Source organism: Sycon ciliatum, chromosome 3, assembly GCF_964019385.1.
Source record: "Sycon ciliatum chromosome 3, ocSycCili1.1, whole genome shotgun sequence".
Taxonomy (NCBI): Eukaryota; Metazoa; Porifera; class Calcarea; order Leucosolenida; family Sycettidae; genus Sycon; species Sycon ciliatum.
The window spans coordinates 3,001,594-3,027,203 of NC_088645.1; the positions used below are offsets into that span (position 1 = coordinate 3,001,594).

Here is a 25,610-nt window from a genome sequence, read left to right on the forward strand (position 1 = left end):
GAGAGGATGCAGACTCAATGTCATCAGGGAGTGAGTTGTCATCAGATTGAGACGAAGAGTGAAGCTGGACTGCTTTTAAACGAGCGGTGTGACATCTGCAAGTAAATATCGTTCATATGCTGAATTGTTTTCCACTTTGCAAAGCGTGTTCATAGCCATAGAATGATTCGGACTGAACTGTAAAAACGCAATGAAGTTTTGCTTAAAGGAGGAAGTATTTGTTGTGGTGCCATTTATCATGAGTGTGTCATGCCTCTTACTTCAATGCAGCGTCATCCGTAGTCTGCTTCAATTTAACGGCAGGCGGAACTGGTCTGTACGATCCAGCCATGGCCGGACCAACTTTTTGGCCCAGATATTTTTTCTTGGAAACATCACATCGAAAATGGAAGAAAAACTGTCGATCAACTGATAGCTGATCCCGAGCACTAAAGCGTTAGTCAGAGAGTGTTTAGAAGTCTTTGAGCCATTGAGGAGTGGTAGGAAATGTTTTGAGGAGTGTGTAGGAAGTCGAGCTAAGATGTTACGACAATGAGTCAGCGGTACATTTGTGAAGAAACTGCATTCTCCCAATGTCGGAGCTCGCGCTTCCTGTCGCCTGGCCTGACACTTAACCGACTCACGACTGCGTCTGGAGCACTCGAAAAGCCCGTCGTACCCGGGAGGTTACTGTTTTTGCTTGTTCTGCCAAAATGTCCCTGTCAGCAGTGGCTGTCTACCCAAACTCGGCGTTTGAACAGTCGTGCATACATGCTCGTCTGACTGTTCAAGATGTGACTTCTACAGGCTTCAATTGCATTTAAATAACCGGGTCAATGAACCATTTCGACTGTAAAACCGTTGTTTTTCTACTCCGTGGTTTCGATACAACCTCACAGCCAAACTCATACTGGGTAAGTGCCAGGTTTTGGCCGTTGTTCCAGTGGTGTATGATTGACTAACTATATGAACCATAAAAGATTGGTTGTGAGCCAGTGTTGCTCACAACCAATATATTACTAGTCTTATGAAGCTGCGTGATGCGTCCTACAAGATTTTATATGACCCATAATCACTTTAGGCATGGCCAGACCAATCCTTATCTGCTTCCACTCGGCCTCCATTGTTCTTGGTCTGAGTTCTGTTCTCATTTTAGTGCTAGTCGTTTCACTTTCCATCATTCTTTGAAGTAGTTTATTTGAATTTTATTTGTTTCCCTGCCACGATCGCTTGTGTTATTAATTTTCGTGCTTTCCGTGTTATCCATTTTACCAGCGCCTGCAAGGCTGCATGCGGAATTCGAGCGTGACTGATCATGTCACTGCTTATGTCTTTGTTGCGGATAGTCAGGTAGCTGCGTTGACATTTATATTTTACCACCATTATTACACTCTGTGGACGACCACATACATCCACTCGCTTGCACACAACAGCAGCAAGAGACTCCTTCCAGCAGTGAAGTTTTATTCCTTCTGACAATTGCTTCAATCATTAAGGCCTCGTCAGAGAAATTTGAGTTGTTGAATGACTGGAAAAGAAATAGTCGCCTAGTTTATACTGTGAAGAAGATGTTGGTGCGACTTCAGTGATACTTGGGTAAATGTGTGTTGCTCCTTACATGGGAGCTCGCAATTTCCCTGCCAACTTGAATTCTCAATTGCCTAACTCACTACTGCCATCTAGAGTGCACGAGATGTCCGTCGAACCGTCCACTCGTTAAAATATGTTATATTGGCACTTGAAATGAGAGATAGTGCGCTGATGAGCGTGCACTTGATACTCGAAGTGTGAATGCAAGGTGTTAAAATGTTAACCGGTTTCTGAAATCATGGGACACTCTGCAAAGAGGTGATAGTTACTGCCGGATACTGCAACACAGCACGGATACAGCAGTCATGCTAGTACTTGTAGTTCACCTGGCATCAACCCCATGCTCTCCCTATCTACACTGCACCATCGGCTCTCTCTTCTAGCGCATGTCTCATTTAGCTCACGTTCATACAGTCATGGAAGAGTCAGTATAAACTAGGTGATTGTTTCTTTTCAAGTCATTCAACAACTCAACCTTCTCTGATGAAGACTTAGTGACCAAAACATCTGCCAGAAGGAATAAAACCTCAATGCTCGAAGAAACCTCTTGTGCCTTGTATTGGGCAAGTGAGTAGATGTGTGTCATCGGCTACAGCGCACAATGGTGATGGTGAATATCAATGCAGACACTTTCAAAGGCAGAATGCTGTTTACGCTGTGGTTAGTCACGTAGCTGATCTTGTTTTGTTTCTTTGTTGGAGTTGCTGTTTTCTTCACTTCATGTTCAGATCTATTTCATGCACTTCGTGGTGGCTGTCGTTGCATTAGCTGCTTCAGCCACGACGAGATATTACTGGTTGTTCTGCCGCCCTTTTGTATGCCTTATTCCATGTGTCTTTTCCTGGACTAAGTGCTGGTGATTTTGTTCTTCCTCTTGTTCTTCTCTTTCTCTCTTCACTGCTAACTTGCATTATCTGTACTACAATTTTTTCTCCTAGAGGTTTTTGTGTTGTGCTGGTGTTGTGTTGGGAAAAGGAGGAGTTTTAGAAAAATATATGGCACCTTTCGCACCACACGTACAGATACGAAACAAATGCTGTACCTATTTACTTGCTCTGCTGTGAGAACAGAGAAAAAGTCCATGTTGGGACTAATCATAGCAACCATCAAATTAGAATTCTGAGAAATCTCAGCAATAAACACCACACAAGCACTAACTTACTCTCACACAACCGTCATTGATATTGGTTACAGCATAACAAATACCATGCTGGGGCAGAGACAGTGCTGCAACACCATACGAGTCACCGATAGCAGCGTTACCAATCGTTTTCACGTAAGACCCATCCTGATGTAGGACCTGGAAGAGAAACACATTTGATTTCCAGAACAACAAGGAATACAGTCAACAAAGAGGTGAACAGAGTGTTGCAGCAGGCTTGATAGGCAATTGGACAGGGAGGATGAGAGTACAGAGGGGTACAACACAGGAAGTGAAGGTGCAGGCAGTGAGTTGAGATAGGAGAGTGTCAGGGTGCGAATGAGAGCCTTTAAACAGGCGTTATTTCTCACTTAAGAAATTCAAAATATTAGTCCTCCGGCCTAATTTGTGTTATTTCGAACAATGTTTTCTTCCTGATGAGAGCTGTACAATAACTAGGTTTTTTGAATTTCCATCATTGTCTATCACCAACCGCTATACTATTATCCCCTTTTCTTCTTTGTCCATCACATAATTAGTGAAATTTTTCATGATTTGTTTGTTCTTCCAAGAAAAAAAGCTTTCATACCTGGCAGTTCGGCTTTTTATTATGATGGTGGTTCTACTAGAGAGGTTTTGCATACCGAATTTCGGAATGTTTTTCGACTTTGTTTTTCCGAAAAAAAGTGCGTGCCGAAAAACGGCATTTTCAGTGTTTTGCATTCCGAAAATCTGATTCGATTTCCAAGGGTTGCCATGCAAAAAAAATGGATTGAGTCGAAGGCGCCAAAACCGAAAACGTTTTACAACCGAATCTTGCATATTCGGTTTTGAGGCGTGCTGGTCCAACAGAAGCAGCGTGCGTTCATGGTGTTCTCTGACGGACTTCCTGGTGATACCAGCAAATTTTGGGTCAGACAAGGCTAGAACTTTTGCAGTCTCCTCGGATCCCACAGAGCCGCGAACAAAGGGGTTGAGCACAAAATACATGTAGGGGTTGCCTGAGCAGGATCAAATCCATGTGCAGGTCAAACTGAATCTGGGCGCGGTTCGAAGACGAGGACGGACTGATGGGGGACCGAGTGATCCAACGGCTGAAGACGAGGTTGTCGAACTACAGTCTTGTACTGTCAGTAGGCTCCATGGCAAAGGAAGATAGAGTGTGATGGAGTGTGAGAAGATCTAGTCAACATGGCGAGATCAGCGAGAGCAGCAAAAACCAAAACTACTGTAACAGGTAGCCGAGTGGTAGGCGCGGTGACTTCAACAAGAATTAGTTTTATTCTACTTTTTTCAGGTACACACCTGAGATATTATTAGTGAAAGAAGAAGCGGGAAAATAAATAACTTTCTCTCCGGTGCTCACCTAGAGGTTGATTTCTTCTTCTTCGAGTTAGCTTTCGTTGCTATCTAATCTAATCTTCATCAAAACAGAAATGCGCAGCCGCTTTTATGCAGCAGACGCCGTACGCTTACATACGGAGATACACTCAATATACATCAGGCAAAGCTCCGTATTAGTTCCGTACTGCTTCCGTATTGGTCGGGCAGGGATACTACACCCTCCCTTCCTACAGATAATCACGCCCTCGTAATTTTTCAAAAAATTAGTGAAGAGTTACAAACACAGCGTCAACCGGAAGATGGCAAATTATATCGGAAATGATAACGTTTAGAGTAGACAGAAGAAATGAACTGATAACAAATCATAAAGTAGAAGCACACCAGGTTCACACGATCTCACGGGGTCAAAAGGGGAAAAAACTGTCCTCCAAATAGGACCTGAAAAACCACAGCACTCTTGCTGCACAACGCTGGCACAACCCGCCAGGAACATCGCAGTTCAAAAACCGAACTGAATACACTATAACTATAAGGGGCGTTGTCACACACATTGTCCCACGTTAGCTGGGTAAACCGTGGCTCACCATGATCAGACGCCTACCAAACTAAACTGGATTCACACACTCGCATAAAGGAAGACTGAAGAGAACAGGGAGACTGTAGGAAGACAGGAAAGAAAATGCCATACTTGGAATCAGCGTTAGTAACCACGGCGGCGGCTGGAGCTACGGCGGAGGGCGAGCCAGGTTTTATCTTCATCTTGGTTGAGCCGGTCACTCAGAGCGGCTAGCTCGGCGTCAGACAAATAACCTCCCTCCTCGTCTTGAATCATGGTCTTCACATTGTCGATAGCATCGCTTTGCGCGTCGTAAAGAGTGATAATCTAGCCAGGAAGAGTGTTGACGAAAATCTGCATCCCATCACGGAGACGAAGTACCAAGTGAATAGTGTACTCCTGCTGAACGTTGTAGTCACTCAGGGTTCGGCCATCTGCCAACTGCGTGCTGGCGAAAATCAAACGCTGCTGGTCTTGGGGAATACCCTCCTTGTCTTGGTCAGCAGCCTGCCTGTCGTCGTCCTCATCAGCTTCGCCATCACCACCGGTAGTATACATGTAGGTAGCGGGTTGCTTGGAATCGCTATCGGAGTCTCCAGTGTGTGCGGGGCGTAGAGAAGGGTGATCTATGCTAGCACCCTGACTGTGCTGCGGGCTAATAAGCAGGGCAAAGCCCAGGAAGGCAAGAAACATGATTCTCATCTTAATTCGTTGCACGGAGCTGCAGCGGGTTGAGCCATGGGGGTCTGGGGTCGAATCGCGTTGTTTTATTTAAAAATACACCGCTGCCACCAATGTAATAGGTAGCCGAACTTTCTGGATTGAGGCTCCAGTCTCTCCGGAGTCATGGGTTCGAATCCCACCGCTGCCACCAATGTAACAGGTAGCCGAGTGGTAGGCGCGGTGACTTCAACAAGAATTAGTTTTATTCTACTTTTTTCAGGTACACACCTGAGATATTATTAGTGAAAGAAGAAGCGGGAAAATAAATAACTTTCTCTCCGGTGCTCACCTAGAGGTTGATTTCTTCTTCTTCGAGTTAGCTTTCGTTGCTATCTAATCTAATCTTCATCAAAACAGAAATGCGCAGCCGCTTTTATGCAGCAGACGCCGTACGCTTACATACGGAGATACACTCAATATACATCAGGCAAAGCTCCGTATTAGTTCCGTACTGCTTCCGTATTGGTCGGGCAGGGATACTACACTACACATGTGGAAAATTTTCAAATAACTATAATCAGCGAGAGCAGCAGAAAACAAAAATACACACATGAAAAATATTCAAATACGTGTATGCGCTCCCAAACAGGAAAGAGCCGAAAATCCATTTTCGAAAAACCATGCATTTTCGCCACCACACTTCCGAAAGTTCAACTACATTTTCGACTCCTGCCGCCAAATTTCGAAAATAATTCCGAAATTCGGAATGCAAAACCTCTCCATTAACAATTGAGCCATGATCTCAGTAAATGGACCTTAGGGGTGAAATTTTTGTTATCCGCGAATTGTCGTTATATCCGCAGTCGGTATAAGCGAAGTTGACTGTAGGACGTGAATAGAACCACACATCATTGCTGAAGCATATGAGAGGACAAAAGACTCTTGAAGTCTGGCCAATTCTCTAGTTGGGCAGCACACATTCATTGTGCTTTTCCATAGACTTCTCCACAGAGTGCAATGGCGCCCAAGGGCTCACAGCTGTAGGAGATCATTATTGCTGGCAAGTGACTTGCACACTCACATTAACATGGTGGAGCACAACCAGTAAGTTGCTTTGCAGTCTACTCCTCTAATACAACTTTTAGCGGTAACACAAGTCAGGATCGCTTATTACTGTCACGTTTTATTATACATGGTTCGTGTCTTGTAGAGTCTGTTGTTTGATGTCATACATTGTCTAGTGTACGTGTGAGTTTGGTGTGATGGGTGACACCTATCGTATGTGGTACACGCAAGAGTCCGGGTCGTCAGGGCGTGATTTGTAGGTGGTGCGGTTGCCTTGGTCTTTTGGCGTGTGTTCTGTACAATCATATTGGTCTCAGATTGTTGGTCATGATTCACCCCCACTGTCATCACTGCCTGTTCTTTGTTCTTCCTTTCTCAGCTCTTTGGTGTCCTTCTTTGTTCAACTGTTCCTCTCCTTCTGCGCCCTCGTCACTTATTAGTTATACTTTGAAGTTCGAATTTATATAACTTATCAAATCATTTATGTTGTCGTGTGGTGGAAGCCATTGGAGAAGTTGATGTGCTAAATGTTAAAAAATTGTAAAAAATGGCGATCTGTGCTAATGATGTATCCCTAGGCAGGTGAAGAGAGTGCTCGAACATTCTCGACCTCGCCTCAACAATGACCATGCTGAGTGGGGCCGTGTTGGTGTGTTTGTACAGGCTCTTGTTGCTTGTTTCGTTTCAAGATGACTTGTCAATCAACGGACGTAGTGGTTTCTGATAAAACGCATCTACTCAAGTGCTGCGAGGTCAACAGTGCCCATGTGCCTCAGGTTGAAAAAATGTTCAGTGGAATCAGCAACGATTCAGTCACCATCAATCACCGTGACATCACTCTGCTTTTCCAACTCTCACATGTACGTCTACCAGTGGCACATGACGCTATTTTATCCTTTGACTGCTACGGGGTAGAGGGAATGGTTTGATACCGGAACGGTATGAGCCATTCCTTTGTGTTGGCCCATTGCCTCCAAGTTGCCCAATTGTTCGCATCAAATCAGAGGTGGCTCCAAATCGGAAAGGTATTAGAGTGCACGTCGAATTCACTCTGATTTCTTAAATTAGGCAATTGCTATCGCTTCGCGACGGCCAGTACAGAGTAACAATAAGCCTTGTGTGTGCTTCCATTACTTTTCATTGGTGCTTTAAAGGCGAGAGGCGAGCCGCTGTTTACCTGCCCACGGCTGTTTTTTGTGCGATTTCACGCCACTTTACGATATGGCCGCCGAAAGTCTCGATCGGGCTTCAATGGCAAGAAAATTTGAATTTTCAAATCGCCAGAACCCAAGTAGGCCATAGTTTCCTCGTGGATTTTGGTGACTGGTTAGCCCGGACAGCCTTGGGAACACGCTGATAACGAGCGTCTTGTTTCAAGCTGTCCGCTCGTACTTCCAATGCCTGCCTTTCCTTCAAGAAACATTTGTTCTGCGTCGTGCAGCTTTCGCTTCACTCTGAAGTACTCCTTGTGTCGTCGCTGTCAAACTCGGCCCCGAGAAGCCTTTCCTGGATTTTTCCCAGGCTAGATGGCAATTTTCCCAGGTAGAGGACTATCCTCTGGTTGTCTTCCCTGAGTATCGTTGTTGTTCGCGCATGAACTTCTGAGTTCGCGGTGCGGGTCAGGAACCTGTTTTCTCTTGATTCGGAAGACAAATGGCGTGGCCCTTTAGTTGCTGTTGAGCCTCGAAGGCTGCTTCCTGCTGTAAATTGCTGAGTTGGCATGTGGGATATTGTAGAAGAAGACAGCAGCTGGCCAAGTGAGCTGGAAATTGTGATATCTCTCCTATTGTGCGTTGAACGAGTACGAAATGTCCAATTTGAATATTGTACACGCGAATGCCAAGCAGAGGCCGATAATCACAGGGGCGGTCAATCTCTGGACCACCAGGAGCAGTTTTGAGCAAGTTTGAACTGGAAAGACAGCTAACTTTTCTCTCTCAAATTACCTAAACGTCGAGTATCTCGCTCGAACGCTTTCAAAACTTTCCTCTTGGATTCACTTCCCAACCACGCAAGGAGTGACATGAGTTTCTTCCAAAAACGCAAACTCATCCCGTATTTGCACTATTCCTACAATGTTACATAAATCGCACCGAACGACGCCATATTGTTAAGTGGCTGCAGGGGCGGATCCAGAGATCTCTACAGGGGGGTTCCGGTTGAACCAAAATTGAAAAGCCAAAATATTATGGAATCAGATTGTTTTGAAGTTGTGTGGTTGACACATGTAGTTACGACAATCCGATTGTGTTAGTGGCAATCGCATGCTTTTAAAACACACTACGGACATATATTTTTCCATCATCGACCACACCATAACTGCGCCCTCCAGCCGGCCTCGACACGTAACGTTGCCACAGCACACCACCACCGCTGGAGCGCGCAGTTGTGGTGTGGTGGACGATGGAAAGCCTGTACAGGGCCAAATGCTGCTGCTTACCCTACATTGTATAATTATTATTTAGTACAGACACATAATCATAATTATACTTGAGTACATAAATTTATGCAATCGACTGCCCGGCACACAGGTTCAGTGAGGGCTTGAAGACCCTTTCAACTAACTTCTTGTAAATATCGAATATGCAAGCCATGGGTACGTTGAGAGCCAGGAATGCCGAAATGACAACTAAGTTACTTTCCCTGTCCATTTGTACTTTCGGAAATTTTTGGCATTTTTACGATGCGAAACGCTCTATAGTCACAGGACACTTCACTTCAGTGACAGAAACAACAACAGCGAAACAGTGTCGACAATTGCACAATCCTTCCAATGTCATCTAAAACACATCGCTGGCGCAGCACTCCGTTCCTGCGGAGGAACAATTAGTCACTACTGCATGCTGCAGCAGGCATAGATTACTGACTTTGCTTGGATGTCGGAGCCCTCATCTTCAGAGGAGCTTGAACTCTACGTGTACGATTCGAAGTTCGTTGAAGAGTGTCATCACTCGGAACATCCTTTCTCTTCTGCAAAAGACTTGTCCAAGGAATACTGACCGCACCCATCCTGAGCAGCAGTGAATGACAGCGCCAATGGAGGTAAGTTTGGATCGTTTCGAAAGATGACAAAGGAAAGTGGAAACAACCACCCATTACGGAGCATCAGCAAATCGAATATTCGAATGAAATTCGAGAATCGTCACGAAAAGCACTCAATCAGTCGAAACTAGGGCTTTGTTCGACTGAAAAATGCCCGCAAACAGAAAATACTTTTCGAATACTTTTCGAATGCTCCGCGCGTGCTCTAGTACACGGCGCACTACGAGTACTCATTCTTGCGCATGTAGCTACTAGTTCTTACTAAAGTACTAGTCCGGACTTCTTGTCAATCTTGACGCTTTCCTCTCTCTCGAACTGTGAAAAGTTTTATCAAGTGTGCATTTTGTTTCATTTCAAGTATCCTGGAATCATGGCTTTGTCACCAACTACCAGCCCCGGTATGCCTCCTGCTCCCAGTACTGCAGTAGCCCTGCTGGCGTTGTCTCGGCATCTGCGTCTATGGTGAGTTCCCCGCAGGGAGAGGGCAACTCAAAGTGTGCCAAATAGTTGAGGGTCGACCTTACCATGGATCTCATTCTGCTGAGGCAGTGTAGGGCCCACCCTCACCTATTCGTCCGCGGGTCTCCTGATATGCAAGGGATAGCGGAGGAGCTCGGCCGAGATCCGCCTTTTCAAGGGGTCTCCAAGAGAGATCCTATCGCCAATAGCCTGAATCGGATGAAGCATCCGCCGCTTCGCGTCATCCCCAAAGGCAATGAGAAACAACAGCAACTTCGTTCATTGCACATCTAAAAATCCCAGTCCTCAACTGCTCAAGCTAAAAAAAACTCGATTCGAAAATACTGGACTGCGCTACATGCTGAACCTCTTTTTCATTCGAATTTTCTCTCTGATTTTCTTTTTGCCATTCGAATAATCAAATCGAAAATTCGATTTGCTGATGCTCCCTAATGTTGTCTACAGACTGTCAGTGTCCGTTTGTAAATCACGGACGTGAACACCAGTACAGACTACTACCGGTATACATGTATATCGATCTACCGAACCGTCGGAACGCGCATGCAGTGCACTGAGTCTGTACTCCTTGACTCAGTGACTGCACTGACTGTGATCGGACGGACGTCTTTTTGTGCACACATGATATTTTTCGATATTTCTCAGCACCACACTTTGCAAAATTTAGGGGGTTCCATGGAACCCCCGGAACCCCCCCTGGATCCGCCACTGGGCTGTACTGGAACAGCGGTGTGCGACAAGAAGTTGATGTTTCGAAAGAGGTAAAGCTCAAGTCGCAGTGCGAAGCAACAGGTCAAAAACTCACCTGCTTGTTATAGCGCTTTTGGTAATCGCAGAGACATGAAATGCTGGCTCGGAGTAAAACACATCGTAGTCTCACTGTGACATAATTATTATGTTTTCTAATCAAAATACCAAGAGAGAAAGTGAATATTGAGTCCATTCCGGTTTTTAACCTATTTCCTATTTAAAACCGTCCCCTCTACTGCTGCCAGAGCTCTAAGAACCAGGGGAAACGGTTCGTTTTTACTGAAAACACACATCAAACTTAAAGTACGGTAACTCGGATATCTTTCCTCGAAATATTATAGTCTTCCTGAAAAGCTATTTGCAAGAAGGAAAATTATGAGCTGAAGCACCAATCTTCAAAACAAAGTCGAAGACAAGCTGAAGAACCAAGAAACATTTTCCCCTTTGTCCCATTCGACTCTCCTTGGTCGTATCGAGCGCAAAGATGTTTTAACACTTCTGTGAGTACATTGCTCGATTTGAAGTGAGGGTGTCATGACTGCAAGCTGGGAAAAAGAGCTAAACAAAGAATATCAAGTGTCCAAGCAATGTGCAAAAAATATTGGACCGCGTGTGGATATGCGTCTCTGTTGAGCGCCATAAGTCAATGAATAATAAATCCATTAACTCAAGGATTGTTGCAAGCGCAAGCTGAGACCATTTTTTTCGACCTACATAATATTTCGATTGTGAGAATTGAGTAAGAACTAACCACATAACAATTATCTAAACATACACCTGCCATGCAAATTCTCATCAACACACCATGTATATGACCACGTAATACTACGGGCTCAGAGCCTGGTCGTCATCTAGAATCCCGGTATAGTATGGGATCAGCAGTGATGGGTTACAGAGGCACTCCAGTCTCATTATCCAGATCATGTTTCCGATGGCTAAACAAAGGTATGGTAGGTTTAACAGAAGACCTCTCCAACAAGAACAACTATGCACAAGTATTATTGAGTGGAGTGGGAAATATTTTTTGGAATTTCCCAAAGCGAGGAAGACCTGATGACATCACATGTGCTTAGCTTGCGAGCAAAGGTCGACCACATCATATAAATGTTGAAGCATTTTTAATTGAAAAGGTAGGTGCTTGGTACATTCTGAACCCTTCAATGGACCCCGAAGTTCCTCCCGAGGAAACGAACTTGGCTAATATTTTGTGAGGATACAGATGCTAAACATTTGATAGAAGAACATGTTGAAACGGTGAGGTAATACTCATTTTTGACAATGGAGAGGGAGGGAGATAGCCAATGTTGCAGGAAGAGTGAAACTGCTGTGAGTATCAACATAAAGTTCAGTTATACTCCCATCGCCTGAGCATCCAGACTAAGCACCCAGACTAACCATCCAAACTGACCAGTCATACTAACCACCCAGACTGACCAGTCATACTGACCAGTCATACTCAGGGGCATCGGAAGCAGTTTAACATTGGTGCGGCCAAAGTATGTGTGTGTGTGTGGGGGGGGGGGGGGGGGCTGGGGGTGCGGGGTCCTCCCGCGGGGAAAATGTTTTGGAAATTGGGCCTAAGAGGCCATATTTTAATGCCACAGAGTTATATGAGAAATACGAAAACGCATGGATGATGACACACCGCATTGCTGATGCAAAACATGGTAGCTGTACAAGAGTCGACAAGCCACCAACAAGGTTTCCAGGGAATCACTAGATCAAAAAGAGTAATGAAACACGTACTAATATATGGAAACAACAAACCAGGCATACAAGGTAAGAACATAATTATAACAATGAAGCGCGAATTGAGGTTGATGTTCTGAGCATTGACAAAATTTGCAAAGCAACACTAAAACACATCTCAAACTTTCCGAAAATGCCTCTGCGATACCCGCACTCTCCAACAAAGTCATTCGCAACTGTCTTCAAGTTCAAAGCATCGCAGTCTTCCTTTGCGAACATGAAGAAGAGCACAGTGGTACGTTTTCAGCCGCCTTAGTGCCGAGAAGTTGTATTTCTCGCCGGCCGAGATAGGCAAGAAATGATTTCTGGGGAAATATTTTCATTTGCAAATATGGCATCTGGTGTGTTCTTTATTGTCGCTTCTTTTCCTGACTTCTTCAGTCAGCTTTGAGTCTCAGCAGTGTCCCTGCCCTCTCACCCGGCATAATATCATTGCTCTTTTATAACTTTTGCCGTGAAGTGCTTGCCATGCCTACATGATGCCTAATCGCCATTGGGGATATACACCCGTTTTTTTCCCTCACAACTGAGTCCGTCGGCGCGAGGGTATTTCCCCGGCTGGCTCGGTCCAGAAAAATTGATTTGACGGTCCCAAGTGGTTCTGCATCATGGCCTATTTCTGCTATCCACTGGCACGCCTATTCTATCTGAGACACTCTGTTCTCAGTTCTTGCTTCCATACCTCACTCGTTATCCGGTTCACATCTGGCTGCGACCAACTACCCTTCACTTTGTGCAGTGTCGCTATTGCTGTCTATGTCTCTAGGTGTGCCAGTATATGTGGAGCAACAAAGAGCGCTCACTGGTGGCATTAGTGGCTGGTGATATCAGCAGCAGCTGCAGCAGGACACACACTTCTGACAAGAATAACTGAACAAAGACTGCAGGTAAGACACAACACTCAGCACGGTCGGTGCATCATCACCTTCAGCAACGCAATGCGCATGAAGAACTGGCAGCTGGTCATGAACAATATCCGTCTGGATGTCATCCTTGTACAGTGAGGCAATGGCTGTTAGCTCTGTACTGTAGTCTCGCCCAGCACAGCCTTTGAGAAGAAGGTCTTCCAAATTCCGGTATTTGCAATAGCCTTCCTGGTCAAACCGCTGACGGATGGCTTGCACAACTGTGTCAACTGCAGCAAAGTACACAGGACGATTGTAGGCCTAGACTGTGGCAGGGAATGAGGGAGCACCAGTACCTTCTTGGAGCCTTGCTGTTACCTTCCTCTTTCTCGGTAGTTGAGATTCAAGCACTTCATTTGACTGCTGCAGCTCCATCACGCTCGACCAGAAAGCCTCAAAACTACTGTCAGTATGGAGAAGTAGGAGAGTGTCAACAGTAGCGTTTGCAATAGCTTGGCCTTCACTTTGCAGACAAGATGGTAGACTGCAATGACTTGCTGAGGTTATCAGCAAGTAATAGAACTTTTGCGCCGAGAGAGACACCGAAGAGGAAGTCAAAATTCGCCAATTTACTCCTCACACCATTGCACTTTGCTGACATCTCCTTATCGTTCTTTGCAAGCTCGGTAAACAACTCCAGGCACTGTTGCAGGACGCTGAAGTTGGTCTAGATGCTCTTCAGAGATGCAGCCCAAACTGTCCACCTGGTCGGACACCAGGTGCGGAATCCATGTTCTTCTGGTGCAAGCTCAGCTTTCAGGCGCTTGTATTCAGCAGTATGTTTCGCAGAATACTTATGGAGCTTGCTGAGCTCAAATGTGATCTCCATCGCATCCCTGACATGCTTGACATCACGGATCATGTCCTGAAACGCGAGATTCAGGGCATGCCCATAGCAGTGAGTATATAAGAGCCCTGGGCTCCTCTGCCAAGATCTGGGTGGCAACTCCTGTTCGGCTACCTTTCATGGTAGAGGCACCATCATAACACTGGCCTCGACAACACTCCAGCTTGAGGTTCATCCTCAACAGGGCATCCTTGATTACGCTGAAAATAGTGTCAGCAGTAGCCGTTGCGATAATGTCGCATCCCTGCGAGGTTCGTTGCCTGTCATGATCGCTCATAACCCAACCAAATCCAACCGCCAGGCGGTCGACCAATATAGTCGACGACCCAACTTAGTGTTCTGCTCACCTTGGTTAACACACGAAGAGAAGACAACCAGTAGAGGGTCTGAGAGACTCAGTGTATTTCTCAAGTTCGGGAGAGAGTTAATTGTGATTGTTATGAGGTGACAAATGTTCTTTTATGCACCAAAGAGACGAGATGGAGAAGTTCGTGCAAAGCACGGTGCGTGATAGTTCTGAGAAATCGGCAAACAATACAGGTTTGACAACGCATGCATGGCAAGGAAACAGCAAAAGATCAATAGTTCAATAACGAAAACGACAATGAATAATTAGCACAAACGGAGCGAAAAGCCGGATCGGGACGTAGGGAGCCCGCTCACCTACGTCTCCGCGGAAATCTTGGAATTATATGGATCACGTCGGGGAGCCCGCTCACCCGACGTGATAGAACAGCGTAACTCCGGCGGGATGTTGTTGCATATCCGCGTCCCTTTTCCGGGAACTTCACCGGCGGGCCCTTCGCGGGTCACCGCGGCGTCGCTGTACCGCGCTTGCCACGCCTTCCTTTTGCGCCTTCATTTTGCGCGCGGTTCCCCGCTCTTTTGCGCACGCCTCTCGTTCTTCTGCACTCAGCTCTCATTCTTCTGCACTCAGCTCTCATTCTTTTGCGCACGGCCCTTCGTGTCTTGCACGAAGCGCGAAAGGGATCATGGAAATCAATAGGACTTCTCAGTCACATGATTTTGCATGAAGCCTAGAGCGTACATTTCCAGGAAGTCAAGAACTTCCTGGAACATACCTAGAACATTCCACGCGAGAACCTACCTGACCAGGTTCCGGCGGTGAATCATACGATGTGTCATGTCCAAGAGACATGACACCACCGTGGGATATCACACCTAAACAGCATGACACCTACGCGGAACAGCGCGTGCCGCTCAACCTACATGCTCAACACGTGGGACAAGACACTGGCCAAACCACGTGATAGGATAGATTGTGACAGCTCAATCACAGAGCTGCACACTACACAGATCCTGCTGTCACAAGATCTGTCAAACCGCGAGGGTCACGTCCAGGACGTGACATTTCCCCCGCCATTAAAGAATCACGTCCCCGTGATTGTACTCAACCAACATGATAGTCAGCGAGATACCGCGGCGGCTGCCTGTCTCGGACAGGTCGTCCCCCAGGTGCCGCGACGGGTGCATCGGGCAAGTCAACTGGAGCTGCCGGAGGCACATCCAGTCCACCATAGGTTTCGGCACGAATACCGTCGTCATCGGCCGAATACAACTCATCGGTAGCATCAGGCTCATACGACCCAGAGCCGGCAGAATCATCTGCCGGTGTTAGTGGCTGCAAATCGGTTGAGTCCGTGACATCCTCTCCTACTGCTGGAAGCAGATGGTCAGGCCTCACACGGCATCTCTTCAACCGGTTTACATGCACAATCTGCAGCTTAGCTGCGCCGGCGGTGTCCCGGATACGGTACACGACCTGAGAGAGCCTATTCACAATTGTAAAAGGGCCCTTCCACAATTTAGCTAGCTTAGGAGCAGTGCCTACAGGTACTGCGGGAACCAAAAGCCAGACTAAATCGCCAATTTCAAAAGAAACTGGTTTTGCACCTGCATCATACAGATGAGCTTGGTGCTGGTGTACAGCACGGAGCCTATCACGCACCGTAGCATGCGCCTCAGCCAAACGCTCACGCAAACTCTTTGCGTGCGCTGGCTCAGTAACCCCCTCAGTACGAGGAAGGCCGTACGCGACGTCCTGCGGCAAACACAGTTCGCGCCCAAACAGGAGATACGCTGGTGTGTACCCGGTACTGGATTGCTCAGTGGCGCGGTATGCCATTAGCACTGCCGGCAACTGCACATCCCAATTCCTCTGATTTTGGTCAACGTAATGCGAGAGCAGACGCTCGAGCGTTTGGTTGAACCGTTCAACAAGCCCATCCCCCGCAGGGTGATACGCAGTAGTACGTGTCTTCTTGATGCCAAGAAGAGTGCACACATCTTTGAACAACTTTGAATCAAAGTTGCGACCCTGATCAGTGTGTAAGCTTTCGGGTGCCCCAAAACGGGACACAAACTCACCCACGAATACAGAGGCAATACTCAGGGCATCCATTGTTGGTAATGGATACGCCTCAACCCACTTAGTAAAGTAGTCAATAACCACTAGGATATGCTTATTGCCACTTGCTGTTTCCGGGAGCCCTGGAATCAAATCCATGGCGATCCGTTCAAACGGGTACCCATTCCAGGTGACCTGCAAGGGTGCTCCATGTCCACGACCGACTGGTCTAGACCTTCTAGAGCACGACCCACAAGTACCCACCCAATCCACTACATCACGTTTCATTTGGTGCCAGTAGAATTTAGTCCGAAGCTGAGTCAGCGTTCGTTGCATTCCCACATGACCCAAGTAGTCGTGGTATTCTTCCAAAATTTTGGGACGTATTGCTACGGGCACCAAAATTTGAAATGTTGTGGATTCCAAATTGTTTGGATCCCCACTCCATGTCCGACCAACCACACCCTCCCGTAAAACAAGACATTGGCGTCCTCGCCAAAACTTACGGAGGTCAGGGCTCACACCCCTCAGATCAGGGTCGGCAGGACATGCTGTCAGCCACTCACGCAGACGCGCGAGGTCAGGATCGGCTTGCTGGGCCGCAGCCCAATCGGCAAGTGACCAGTTTCGTCGTTGGACGAACAGAGTCGGAAGCTGCGATACTGAAACGGCAGCAACAGCCACAGGCTGCAACGTCTGTCGGGATAGCCCATCGGCATTCGCGTGGGCACGGCCCTGGCGATACTGCACGTCAAAGTCAAACTGACTCAAAAATTCCATCCAACGAGCGATAATCGCCGGTGGATCTTTGAAAGTCTGCAAATGCTGTAACGCTTTGTGATCCGTGCGGACCAGAAAATGTTTCCCCAGCAAATAGCAGCGAAAATGTTTGAATGCCCACACTACCCCAAGCAGCTCGCTTTTGGTAGAGGCATACCGGCGTTCCGCGGCAGAGGTCACCCTGCTCGCGTACGCGATTGGCCGTTCAGTTCCGTTTTCGTCAAGTTGTGACAAAACAGCGCCCAAACCAGTACCACTTGCATCCACGTCCACAATGAACGGTGGCGCATCGTGACCATACCTGGGGTAAGCCAAGATAGGTGCACGAGTGAAATGTTCTTTCAGAGCCACAAAAGTGGACTCACACTGGTCGGACCAGACAAAAGAATTGTCTTGCCGGGTCAAATCAGTCAAGGGTCGTGCCACGGTTGAGAAGGCACGAATGAACCTTCTGTAATAGCCGCAAAACCCGAGAAATGCACGCACCTCTCCAACATTCGCCGGCCTGCCCCACGCCACAATCCGTTGGATTTTGGCGGGATCAGTGCCCACGCCTTCATCAGACACGACGTGTCCCAAGAACTCCACCTGTCGCCGCAGGAGGAAACATTTCGAGGGTTTGAGACGTAGGTTTGCCTCCAACAGACGTTGAAAGACAGCCTCTAACCGTTCGAGGTGTTCGGCAAATGTCCGGCTGAACACGATGATATCATCAAGGTAAACCAGACAGATCTGCCACTGATAGTCCTTCAACACAATGCTCATGAGCCGTTGGAAAGAACTAGGGCCATTGCATACTCCGAACGGCATAACCGTGAACTGGTAGTGCCCGTCGGGAGTCGAGAAAGCAGTTTTCTCCTTGTCACCATCCGCCATTGGCAGCTGATGATAGCCTGAACACAAGTCAAGGGTCGAGAAATACGTAGACCCGTTGAGAGCGTCGAGGGTATCATCGATGCGCGGAAGAGGATATGGATCCCGTTCCGTAACCGCGTTCAACTTCCTGTAATCCACACAGAACCGAGTCGACCCATCTTTCTTCTGGACAAGGACAATCGGTGAAGACCAAGGACTGCAGGAATCTTCAACCACAGCCTGAGCCTTCATGTCCTCAACCAACTGACGGGCGGACTCTCGTGAAGCCCACGGCAAGCGCCGTGCGGCTTGGAAAATTGGACCTCGTCCATTAGTCTCGATCCGATGGTGGAGCACCGAAGTACGCCCCAGCTCGGCCGAGCTCATAGCGAATACCTTCCGATAGCGAGCAACGAGGGACCTCAGGCGCAACAACTCATCCTCCCCAGATGAGTCTCGCCTACCCGGCTCCTCGACACAGGGCGTCCCCTGGTCAGCCAACACTGTGCCCGTGGGGTCCGGATCCAAATCATCCTCCCCCACCACAGCCTTTCCACTTCTAGGACCTCGTCCAATATGAAGTGCAGACCATACTTCTTCGGCCCCAGGAATCACATCCTCCTGGCCTGTATGGTCACCACCGTCCCCTCCTTCTTCGTTGCTCACGCAACCCACCGCGCAAACTGGTTGCAGACGGCCGATCCGAGCGCCTCGTCCCAGAGACACACACTGCTCCGAGCAGTTCAAAACTCGGACGGGAACGCCGTCTTCCGTTGGACATACCAATGCGTAGGCCAACATAACATCATCAGGCCCCCTCAGGCAGCCGTCAGGTTCCGTAATGGCACAGGGCGGCACACCGCCATCTCCTTCGATCACGGCGTTAACCGTAATCTCTGAGAGAGGGGGTATGGTTACACGTTTCCGTAAACGGAGAACGTGAACTTTTCCGCAAACGTCTTCCGTGTCAAGTGTCGACACTTCGGCTTTATCGGCCTGAAAGTGCAAACTACCGTTCTCGGACGTGATCGCGCACGGGATTCGGCACAACACATCCCGACCGATAAGGCAAGGATAGTGGAGTCCACGAACCACCGCCGTAGCGTGCCAACATGTTGCGCTACGCAAAGTGAGGCAAGCGACTACCTTGCCGCATACATCGAGCCTCTGCCCATCCGCCCCACAAAATGTGATGTCACTGTTCGGGGGTTCGAGATCATCCAATTGGTATCCCAAATCCCGGAACAGGGCTTCCGACATCAAACTGACCGCCGACCCAGTATCTACCAGCATGGTGACTGGTATACCGTTGGCCGCGCCATCTATCATCATTCCATTATGGTTCTCCGCTGCTCGTCCCAGAGCAGCGACGAGTTCCAATCGTCCCTCATCCTCCTGAGCATCCGGTACCTTGATGCTCGGGATTGGACCTCCGTCATAATCCTGACCGGAGACTTGGTCCCCGTCTCCGGTCACTGCCCGTTTCCCTCCCGTCGGGGACGGGATTGATAGCGGGGTCCAGGCCCACGTGCCGCAGGGGCCCGTGGCCTCTGATTCAATTCGGGGCAGGTGGAGCGGAAGTGACCCATGCGGCCACATGCCCAACATGCCCCTGGTGGTGGCTGGACGGTTTGTTGAACCTGGAGGCTACGCTCCACTTGTTCGGCCAACCGTGCTACGACCTTGGTTAAGGCTTCTACCTCGGGACTCAGGCCCCTTGGCTCCACTGCTGCGGTAACCAACTGCTCCGGGCCTAATTCAAAGGTGCGGGGCAGTCGAGAAGACTTCTCAGCGTCTTCCTTCTGCCAAACCCGTTCCAGGTGGTTAGCCATAGTAACCGCCGCCTGGATCGTGCCTGGTGCATTCTCTTGCAGACGCAAGCGCAAGGCGTTAGGCGTAACTGCATCGATGAACTGGTCCCGGACCAGTTCCTCCTGGACAGGTCCGGGCATAAGTGGATATGCCCGCCCTACCAGCTGTCGTAATTCGTCCGCGAGGCGACCGAAATCTTCATTGCCGCGTCGTCGCCGATTTCTAAACATAGATTTGTACTGCCGCGCTATGCCGGCCGGTGCAAACCTATCGTTGAGATCTGCCACCAGATCGTCCCAGTCCGCCCGACGTGCGGCCGGAATTGAGGCGAGAAATTTCTGTGCGGCGTCTCGCAGCCGTACGGCTAGGAATTGTGCGCGCTGCGCATTGTTCCAGCCATTCACGGCTGCACACTGGTTGAAGTACTCTAGGTACTCCACCCAATCTCCTGTGCCGTTAAATGCTTCCGGCATCACAGCCGGTCGCACGGCTTGTGCTGGGGCCGGCGGAGCGGCTGCAGCAGGGTTCTGGCGTTGATTCATTTTTAGAACCAAGACCTCAGGAACAAGACAAACTTAAAGCACTGCTTCAAGAAGTTTCTTGACAACCAAGAAGATGGCCACTAGCTTGCTCAGAGCTTGTCGCGATCTTCAGGAGGGCTGAAGACAACTGAGCGAATTCTGTCCTCGGCACCTCCTTTTATTCCCCTCCAGCAGGATATTCGACCAATCAGCGTCGAGCACGTACCCAGACCTAGCTGACGTGGCCTAAGATTGCGCGTCACCATGGTGACCCGTGCTGCGCCGTCGGCGTCGGCCTACGTGGCATAAGGCTAGTTGTCGGAAACTAGCTGTTATCTCCTCGTTCTTTGGAGGAGCCTGGTATGGCTTGCTCCAAAACCCGTTATCGACGTCGTCCCAGACGTCGCGTCATGCATACATGCTGGTGGACCGCAGGCCCTTATTTATGTACGCGTACTGGAATCGGCGCAAGTCGACGTGCTCACAACCACCGGCTGTGTCGCGGACTTCGCACTCCGGTGACAGCTTCTTATGGCACACTGCACTGGCCTCGGGACCCCCCATCAGATTGAACTAATGGACCCGAAGTTTTTGACACGTGCATGCGGAACGGCCGCGCCTGAGCTGGGCCGTTTTCGCACCTCTGCGTGCGGGGTACAGTCAACCTGCTGTATTTAGGATTCTCCGTGCGCCAGTAGTGGTGGTCTCGAATCACCGCGCTACCGCCGAGCTGGCGCTTAGGTCCGAAGTACAGGTACGCACTAGTACTTGAGCCCTATTTGGTTCCGGGGCTGCCGACAGTTTCCTGGCTCAGCCACCCTATCACACGCTTTTCGTGCGTGTACTACGGTGTAGTTCCATCTTCCTGCTGGCGCACGTGCTTTTTAGGCCGCGTGCGCGTGCAGAAATCATATGTAGAGACTACATGCACTAACTCCGTCCCGTACAGACTAGACTGTGTCCTACAAGTCTGGCCTGATCGTAACTTGTTGAATACCATTACACTCTCTACCCGCCTCTCTAGATCTCTGCTGTGTTATTATCACTGTCACCCATATATGCATTCGAATATTATGCAGCTGCCCAAAGGATTCCCGCCTCAACCCCTGATGTCCCTGCATGCTAATTTCCACAAGACCACGGAAGTAAAAACTTCCTTGTCTTTTAGCACACCCACAGAACACGAGCAGTTTGATTTTTGTGCCATCTGGCCACGGTTCAGGATTGAGATTATGAATATGAGGGTGAATAATGAAATCAGTCCTCCATCATCCTTTCCTCTGCCGCCTTCAAATCTTCCTCGACCAGGGCTTCAGCCTTGGCCGTCGCCAGTTCCGCCTCTCTCCGTCTCAATTGTTCCTCGCGCTCCGCCGCGACAGCAGGAGGAGGCGGCTTTGGGGCCGCCTCTCCCGCTGCGGCCACGGTAGCCTTCGTGTGCCGGTCTTTGGCAGGGTGGTGAACCGGTTTGGCCGGCGGCCGTCCCGGCGTTGTCGCCGCCAACACCGAGCGTGGACGCTCGACGCTGTTGTTCCGACTGGTCCTGGGGACCCCCTCTTCCCCACGGCATGGCGGTTTGGGAGAGGGCCCCGGGGACCGTGCACCATCCCTCTGCCGGTAATTCACGGGGCCTGGCGATGAACTGCGAGACGGTTCGACTGCCGCGTTGAGTGACCTAATGGCCGAATGCAGCTGCGTCAGCCCTTGCTGCAAGCGACGGATCACCCTCGCTGAATTAAATTGCCGCATGGCCTCCAGGGCGGCGGCCGACTGTGCGAGCGCCTCGTGCAGCTCACGCAAATTGTCTGTAGGCGGGTTGTTCCGTTTGGGTGGCATCTACAACAACCAGGTCAAACAGAGAACACAGACGTTGGGATCCTGGTCACAGCACCAAATGTCGCATCCCTGCGAGGTTCGTTGCCTGTCATGATCGCTCATAACCCAACCAAATCCAACCGCCAGGCGGTCGACCAATATAGTCGACGACCCAACTTAGTGTTCTGCTCACCTTGGTTAACACACGAAGAGAAGACAACCAGTAGAGGGTCTGAGAGACTCAGTGTATTTCTCAAGTTCGGGAGAGAGTTAATTGTGATTGTTATGAGGTGACAAATGTTCTTTTATGCACCAAAGAGACGAGATGGAGAAGTTCGTGCAAAGCACGGTGCGTGATAGTTCTGAGAAATCGGCAAACAATACAGGTTTGACAACGCATGCATGGCAAGGAAACAGCAAAAGATCAATAGTTCAATAACGAAAACGACAATGAATAATTAGCACAAACGGAGCGAAAAGCCGGATCGGGACGTAGGGAGCCCGCTCACCTACGTCTCCGCGGAAATCTTGGAATTATATGGATCACGTCGGGGGAGCCCGCTCACCCGACGTGATAGAACAGCGTAACTCCGGCGGGATGTTGTTGCATATCCGCGTCCCTTTTCCGGGAACTTCACCGGCGGGCCCTTCGCGGGTCACCGCGGCGTCGCTGTACCGCGCTTGCCACGCCTTCCTTTTGCGCCTTCATTTTGCGCGCGGTTCCCCGCTCTTTTGCGCACGCCTCTCGTTCTTCTGCACTCAGCTCTCATTCTTCTGCACTCAGCTCTCATTCTTTTGCGCACGGCCCTTCGTGTCTTGCACGAAGCGCGAAAGGGATCATGGAAATCAATAGGACTTCTCAGTCACATGATCTTGCATGAAGCCTAGAGCGTACATTTCCAGGAAGTCAAGAACTTCCTGGAACATACCTAGAACATTCCACGCGAGAACCTACCTGACCAGGTTCCGGCGGTGAATCATACGATGTGTCATGTCCAAGAGACATGACACCACCGTGGGATATCACACCTAAACAGCATGACACCTACGCGGAACAGCGCGTGCCGCTCAACCTACATGCTCAACACGTGGGACAAGACACTGGCCAAACCACGTGATAGGATAGATTGTGACAGCTCAATCACAGAGCTGCACACTACACAGATCCTGCTGTCACAAGATCTGTCAAACCGCGAGGGTCACGTCCAGGACGTGACATTAGCATAAAATCCTCAGAACTCCTGATGATGATGGAGCTCCGAATCTACCTATCGAATGACAATTACACACTGCTCCGTACAGCTGGAGTCAGTGGTTTCATCCACCATGATGGCGAACTAACTTTCACCGATACTGAGTGCACGTCCACGGAGGATCTGGATTGCCATCACCTTCAACATTTCGTTCTGCATATCGGCACTCGTGTATTTTCCCTTCTTCTTCTCTAGCCACTTCTGTAGCGACAGTTGTAATTCGCTGAAGACGGTCAGGAGCTGGTGGAAATTGCTACCATGTACCATGTAAACGCCCGTCGCAAGAGAAGCACGCAAATCTGCAAATGCACTGGATGTGCACCCACAGATTTTCTCTTATAGCAACGATAGCGAACAAGATCTGAATGAGACAGATCAAGACTTACGCCAGATAACTGGTGGAAATTGCTATCTACTGGCACACTGCAATGACTTGCTGAGGTCTACTTCACTATCTACTTCACCTCCATCTTAAGATGCTCCTCGGAGATGCAGCCCTTGTCGAGCAAGAAACTTGATGTTTCGAAGAATGAGGAGGAAAGTCTCTCGATTCTCTTTACGGTCAGACAAAAACTGTGAGTTGAGAAGTTCACCAACGTGACCAGTTGTCTCAGGAGTTGTCTCCAACTTTTCAACAGCTTCCTTGTGACAGTCGCTGGAATGATATTTCGAGAATCCTCCCGGACCATACTTCCAGTTTTGAAGGCCAGTTGAAATAAACGAAGCGTCGGTCTTCGTATTGAAGAGGAGCTTTCCTCGAGCTGCCTTTACTCACGTGAAGCAAAATACTCGTTTACGCTTCATATCCCAATGCAACCAGGGATAATTGTCATACCAAGATGGCAAGAATGCACGGAACACAACTTGGCTAACCCCGAAGGTCTCGCTTTGGCTAGTAATGTGACCTGATTTGGAAAAGAGCATGTCCTATTTCGGGGTAACCATGGTAACCATCCATCTCTTCGAGTCAGAACAATAAACTGCCACCACGGTACATGATTACCGAGATTTGCCACCTCTGTCCATGCTCTGGTGCAAAGGTTCACGCAATGCACCGTACATTTTTTTATGCATGCATGAGATACCCCATACCTTTTCAGGCCTGCAAAAAGCGTAGAACAGATTTTTAGAATTTCGATTTGGAAAATTATTGCTGCGGCTTTGGCCACACCAGCCGAACCGGTTTCGACGCCCCTGATGTTGACCACCCAGGCTAAGTACCCAGACTGACCACTCAGATTAACTCAGACTAAGCCAGCCTAAGCACTCAAACTAAGCACCCAGACTCCAAAACCACGTGATATGAGTTTTTGCAATTGCATGAACCCATAGAAAGGGTATGAAGAGTTGCACACTCTTGGTAGCTTAGTTACCCTTGATCATACTGTACACTCTAGTACTATGATCATACTGTACACTCTAGTACTATGATCATACTGTACACTCTAGTACTATGATCATACTGTACACTCTAGTACTATGATCATACTGTACACTCTAGTACTATGATCATACTGTACACTCTAGTACTATGATCATACTGTACACTCTAGTACTATGATCATACTGTACACTCTAGTACTATGATCATACTGTACACTCTAGTACTATGATCATACTATACACTCTAGTACTATGATCATACTGTACACTCTAGTACTATGATCATACTGTACACTCTAGTACTATGATCATACTGTACACTCTAGTTCTATGATCATACTGTACACTCTAGTACTATGATCATACTGTACACTCTAGTACTATGATCATACTGTACACTCTAGTACTATGATCATACTGTACACTCTAGTACTATGATCATACTGTACACTCTAGTACTATGATCATACTGTACACTCTAGTACTATGATCATACTGTACACTCTAGTACTATGATCATACTGTACACTCTAGTACTATGATCATACTGTACACTCTAGTACTATGATCATACTGTACACTCTAGTACTATGATCATACTGTACACTCTAGTACTATGATCATACTGTACACTCTAGTACTATGATCATACTGTACACTCTAGTACTATGTGAACAATGGAAGACTGCTATCTGTACTGAACTTCCAGTCAACATTG

At 48.4% G+C, this 25,610-nt stretch overlaps 1 protein-coding gene across 1 annotated transcript in view; it reads right to left on the bottom strand.

The window, feature by feature from the left end:
* LOC135811225 (tripartite motif-containing protein 2-like) overlaps positions 1-25,610 on the bottom strand; it is a 117,062-nt gene that overhangs the window by 37,848 nt on the left and 53,604 nt on the right. Inside the window, exon 4 of the mRNA XM_065324419.1 lies at positions 2,732-2,869. Coding sequence (XP_065180491.1) covers positions 2,732-2,869 — 138 coding nt within the window. The remainder of the gene's footprint in view (positions 1-2,731; positions 2,870-25,610) is intronic.